Here is a 6112-nt window from a genome sequence, read left to right as displayed (position 1 = left end):
TGGGGTCTGTAAGGCTTGGCAGCAATGGGGATAGAAAACTGAGCTGAGTATAGGAAGTAAAGGCTCTGTGTGTCATATTTGTGATGTTTACTCAACCTTGTAGCAGCGGCGAGGGTTGAGTCATAACCAGAGTTCAGAATATGAATAGTTTTATTAGGACTTTGAACTTCAAATTGGGTATAATGAGGGTTCTTTGTTGGGCTTTCAGCAAGGGAATGACATGATCCAGACGGGTTGTAAAAAGCTCATTTTCCTTAGGGTGTGAAGAAGAGATTTACTGCAGAACTGAGAGGTCCAGGCAAAACCAGAGGCAGGGATACCAATCATGAGGCTTGTGTGTAGGTAAGATGCAGAAGGGATCTAGAAGAGGAGCAACGAGGAAAATTTTTGATATATTATGGCCATCGCCCACCTCCAATATTTATGGATAATCATTTTCTTTACTAATAGATGTTTGAAATAAAAGATTGGAATACATTTTCGTATTTTTATTATCTTCAAAGCATGCACAGAACAAGACCAAAGCAAATATATTCATCAGAAAATGAATAGTTCACACTTGTATTTAATAGAAGGTTATCTTCAGGAGTACTGGATAGTGAGTCTTGAAACAGGTAACTGAGAAAGTGTGTTATCTTGAAATAGGGTCGAGAAAGCTGGAATAAGCCCCGCACCACCAAGGCTGACGAAGGACTGGGGAACCAACATGGTGAAAGTGGTAATTTCAATAGAGCATACTCTGAACAGTCAGAAGCTAGATGATAGACACCACTGTCCCACACATGGTAGTCACAGTCGGGGGACTGACTCCCTGCAGGTGAAACAAAGAAAAGGATGTCAGGTCCTCGCTCACATTCAGAAATGTAGGAGATGTCAACCAGCCAGGATAATGTTCTGGTTGTTCTTACTTCCGAAGCAGGGTGCTAACCTACTTTCCACCCGCCCACAACCCACAAAGGCATTTGAAACTCAACTCAAAAATTTTTAACGCTGTTTGGGGGAAATTTTTTTTTTTTTTAAATCTCTGTGATAATCAGATTCAAAACACTGGATCCTTAATTAGAAAGATGCACCTGCCCATACATTTCAAGGATTTCCAAGGCCTCTTGAAGACCACCCACGGACCCAATTCCAGGGCCTCTGAGTTTGGAACTCTCAGTCTGGATTTCCTTAACTGCATTTATTAGCCAAGAAGTTTCAAACTTCGCTCTATATTAAAAATCACCCCGAGAACCTTTAAAAATCCCGATACTCAGACCACACCCTATTTTCGATTAAATCAGAATCTCTGGGGTGGGTCTATTCATACATACATACGCTTTCAACCCTCTAGGTTATTCAAAAGGGCAGCCAGGTTTGAGAACTAAGTCACTGGTATAATTTTTGCACGCCTCTGATCCAGGTGTTCCATGGTCGTTGGCTGTTTTTAATCACTGTCGTCAAAAACAGCAGAACCGTGCCTGTCGCAGAAATAATTTCCTAAGAATCATGTTAGGAAAATAAGTAAATTTGGGTCAGGGGCGTGCATTCCTCCGCAGCGGCTTGCCTGGGTCAAAAAGGAGCTGCAATTTCTTCTGCCAACGCCAAGGGGCACCCTCTCCCTCCTCGCTCTACCTGGAACGCCTTCCCAGTTCGATCGCACAAAGAGCCCGGCCTCCTCCTGGGTGACATCACAAAGGGCCGATCCCCCGCCCCTTCGGCGCCACCACGTGTGTCCCCGCGCCCGGCGGCCACCCGACTCAGTCCCTCGCCGGCCGGTCTGGGCAGCGGTGGAGGGTGGTTGGCAGTGGCTGGAGGCTTCGCTATGGGAAGTTGTTCCTTTGCTCTCCCGCGCCCAGCCCTCCTCCCTGGTTCTCCGCAGCCGCTGTCGGAGGAGAGCACGGGGAGGCGCGGGCTGCAGCGGCCGCTGCCTCTCCCCGCCCGGGCGGCCGCACCGCTGGGCAGGTGCTGAGCGCCCCCGGAGCCTCCCTCGCCGCCTCCCTCCTCTGCCCGGCCGCCCGGCTGCCGCAGTGCACATGGGGTGTTGGAGGTAGATGGGCTCCCGGCCCGGGAGGCGGCGGTGGATGCGGCGCTGGGCAGAAGCAGCCGCCGACTGCAGCTGCCGGGGGGCCACGCGCCCCGGGCGCCCCTGCGAGCCCCGGGCTCAGCCATGGGGACCTCCGCGAGCAGCAGCACCGCCCTCGCCTCCTGCAGCCGCGTCGCGGGAGCTACGATGATCGCGGGCTCGCTTTTCCTGGTGAGCGCGCTGGGGGACCGGGGACGGCCGCGCCGGAGCCGAAGGCGCCGCTCTCTGGGAGCGGGGCGGGTCCCCGGGCCCGGGCTGCGGAAGGAGCGGGGTCCACCCGGCTGGGGTGGGGGGTGGGTGGGCTTGCCACCCGGGAAGGTATCCGGGTCGTTTGGGGGAGCCACCGGACTCAGCCGGGACTCTGGAACGTAGGCGAACTGTTTTCCTTGCAGTCTGGCTGCGCTGGAGGAGGCGCTAGAGGTGGCCAGCCGGCTTCCTGCGCATTTCAGAGCTTTCCCCCCTACTCGGACCTCTGGTGCCCCCACCCCCCTCCACACAACCCCACAACCACCGGCCGCTGCCCACTCCGCGTGGTGCGGGGCCGGAGGTGCGGTGCGGGGCTGTGAGGGCTGGCGGCGGCCGCCGCTTTGTTGCAGCTGCAGTGTCATGTCGGGATGCTACCGCAGTGGGAGACTGGTACCGGTGCGCGCCGGCTGCCGGGGACCCGGGAGCGCCCGCGCGGTGCATTCCCGAGCAGGGCGCACAGCCCCTCCCCCACCTCGCCTCCTTGGCTCGGGTGGGTCCCAGTTTCTGCACGCCAAGAAAAGAACCCTTAGACCCACTCTCAGGCACCTCCAAAGCGCCGGCTGCCAGCCAGCCAGCACGCGGGCCCTTGAGTGGGGGGAGGGGGAGAGGGCTCTACATAAAGGAAGATGAATTTCTCCAGTCTGTCCTATCCCTTCTTTACCTGTGGCCAGGCAGGTGACCCTGCAAAGTGGAGCTGGTTTCTTCTTAAGCACCCAAGGTGCATTTAGTTCCAAGGCGTGTTCTCTGGCTCGTCTCCCTCACTTACCTACCTGGGCAAAGCCTGAAACCACCCTTGACCCAGAACTTCTCCCCAACTTCCCCCAGATCCTTTCCCCTTTCTAAAAGTTAGAGGGGGAGGGTCCGGGTTAAGTGGAAGAAAATTTATATGAGATCAAACCTTTAAGTCACCATAAGCTTCCCATGCCTATCTTTTTCTCTCTGCAGGGAGAACAGAGATTCTTAGCTGAAACTCACACAAAAACAAAAGACAAGAGCCTATTTTCACGGCAGGGCTGTGTAAGGGGAAGGCAGGCTTGCTGTCTCCTTCCCAAAAAGGGCTTTATGCCTGGTCAGCCAAGATCTCTTAGATCCCAGGGCACTGCAGTTGCTATGGCCTGGGAATTCATCCTACAGACGCTCTGGTTCCCTGTGTGAGTGTGGGTTTTAAGGGGGAAAGAGAGACTAAAGAAAAGTTTGGTGCTGTTAGCATTTATAATGAGGCAAGTCCCAGTCGCCTTTCAGAGACTTGCCTGCCCGTTTATAGTATTGGCAAAGTCAAGATCTGTATCCTTGATACAAGTGTGGGGGGCTGCTGAACAGTAAGTGGGAGTCTCTTCCAGTAATGCATCTGGATTGACAATGTTGGTGTGTAGAGAAACCCATTTCAGTCCATGACTCTAACTTCAGTGGAGTTAAATCAATCCTTGAGTTTCCCCCTTCCATCTACTACTCTACCTGCACCCCGCCCCTCCCATGCCTGTCCAGGTTCTCTAAATATCTGATCATTACATGCCCTATAGAGTGTACTCTAGATTAAATCCTAAATCAGTGTGATATTTCATTCATTTTACAGTTGAGCATGAGATAAATAGATGTTCCAAAGTCAAGTCTCCATGTAAGAAAGTGTAGGTTGCTTTAACCAACTGAGAAAGAGCTCAGTTCCTTTTCTTAAATCATTAAATTCAGTTTATTTAAAAATTGTGCACTGGATCTGCTAAACTAAAGACCTGAGAATTTAAGTTTGGCTGTCTTTCTTTAACCCACTGAGCCACCCAGGTGCTCCTGGCTGTCTTTCTTAAAAAATGAAATTTGTAATGGAGCTTAGAGGCAATCTCATGTTGTTAACTAATATAAGAGTCCTTCTCCTGCTAACTAATAGAAAGGCTCTACTTCAGTCCATGGAATGGTTTGGGGTTGACCCCGTTGTCCTGAAGGGTGATGGAGAGGATGTACCAGGGATCACCAGGGATTTTGCTGTAACCTTGATGTAACCAGGATGGGGAGGCAATGTCTTTTCTTTTTTCCATCCCAGTCTACAAGCTCCAGTCCTCAGGATAGACGTTGTTCATGTATAAAACGATGCTGTCATGATATTGGTATAAGGATTATTTATCCCACTGGGATTCTTAGCCATGTGAAAATGACAGACACCAGGCACTGGAGCCCACCTAAATATGGCAAGTACTCAGAACACGGCAGGATAGCAGGGAAGTTAGTGCCCTACCCATCTATTGCAGTTAGATTTAAAAAAAAAAAAAAAACAAAACCTCAATAAAATGTCCAGTTTATTATGTCTTCCAGTTACTATGGTTTTTCAAGTATTTCCTTCTTTGTGACAATATTTGTTATTGTCATCATTTTTTACACTTTTTTCTTGTGACAACCAGCTAACTGTATGGAAGAGAACTTTCATATGGCTTTAATTAGCTTTAAAAAAACACATGCTACCTAACATATAATGCCATACACACACACACACACACACACACATTACTATGTGTCAGTGTATAACTATGCTTTATATACAGTATCTCATTTACTTCCAACATCTCTGTGAAGCAGGAAAGTGTTATCTCCATTTCACAGATGAGAAGATGTAGGCTGGGCAAACTTCATTGGTTTGTTCCTGGCCACACAGCTCGCCAGTGATGACGCTCAGGCCAGGAGCCGAGAGCACCTGACTCTTCAGCTCATGCCCTTGCTCCCTCCTGTGCCACATTGCCTATTTCACAACTCCAAATTGCTAGACGATGAAATGTAGGGGCAGAGAAGGCTCACTGGAGCAAAGTTGAGACTGGTGGTTTGGTTTGTTGCAGAATATTAATGAGAATTACATGAGTGCTTTTGGAAGAAAGTGTTCTTGCTCCTCGTACTTCTGTTTCCGATGAGTTGGGGTGTCTGCATGATACTGGGAAGTAAACCACAAATGGAAAGATAAAAACTTATGTGTTCCAGGCCAAAAGTCTGGAGGGGAGATAAGGGAAGCCTCTAAGTTTGTGTCAGTGCTCAGAAATGCCCTAGAAAGGCTGTCCAGAATGACAGGACACTCTTAGATGCCTCTTGCCCTTAGGGGGCTTGCTTTGCCTAGACCCACAGAGTGTTGGCAGTGAGGCAGTCCGAAGAGAAGGGAACCATATGGATAAAGTCCCATGTTCGCAAACTTACACTGAGCACCCACTCCGACAGAGGCACTGTACTCGGCAGTGGGAACCCAGGGATGAATTAGGATTTGGATCGTGCCCCACAGGCACAGTTTTTATGGTATGTAAAACGTACCTGGCTATCAAGGGGGACAGTTGGGTTTCATGAGCTGATATGGAATCAGTGGATGAATGTATTCAAAGTAAAATACAATATGTGGTTGATGTTAAAATCTTTAAACTACTTACAGTAGCTCTGGGCTAGTTTAGTTAATTTGAAAGCTGGTAGAAGAAAAATTTTCCCGAATCTCAGAATAACATGCATTAGCATTAGTAGGAAAAGCCACTTATACTCAGAATAGGGAGGGCTGACATGTACTGGAATGCAGGGTTTCTAATGTATGCCATGAAGCCGCCATCCCTGTTGCCAAAATGTGGAGGATCAAGCTTTCAAATGAACTAAACTAGCCTAGAGCTAGCCCCAAACCCACAGGGCTCCAGTATAAGTCAAATACACAATCAAACCAAATCAGCATGAAAAAAAAAATTCCTTGTGATGGAATGTATATTATACTACTTTACATTGAAGAAAAAACCCTAGACTGAATAGATGTAGATCCACCAATCAGCTAAAGGACATATTTTAGTGTGACCACAGTTG

At 49.1% G+C, this 6112-nt stretch overlaps 1 protein-coding gene across 1 annotated transcript in view; it reads left to right on the top strand.

The window, feature by feature from the left end:
- Positions 1-1689: 1689 nt before the first annotated feature.
- Positions 1690-6112, top strand: part of TNFRSF21 (TNF receptor superfamily member 21) — a 66055-nt gene continuing 61632 nt past the window's right edge. Inside the window, exon 1 of the mRNA XM_004739731.3 lies at positions 1690-2236. Within this exon, the coding sequence (XP_004739788.2) occupies positions 2150-2236 (87 nt within the window). The 5' untranslated portion in view covers positions 1690-2149. The remainder of the gene's footprint in view (positions 2237-6112) is intronic.

Source organism: Mustela putorius, unplaced genomic scaffold (genome assembly GCF_011764305.1).
Source record: "Mustela putorius furo isolate JIRA1106 unplaced genomic scaffold, ASM1176430v1.1 tig00003983_pilon_pilon_pilon, whole genome shotgun sequence".
Taxonomy (NCBI): Eukaryota; Metazoa; Chordata; class Mammalia; order Carnivora; family Mustelidae; genus Mustela; species Mustela putorius.
The sequence above is the reverse complement of the archived record's forward strand: the minus strand, read 5'-3'. Positions and strand labels throughout refer to the sequence as shown.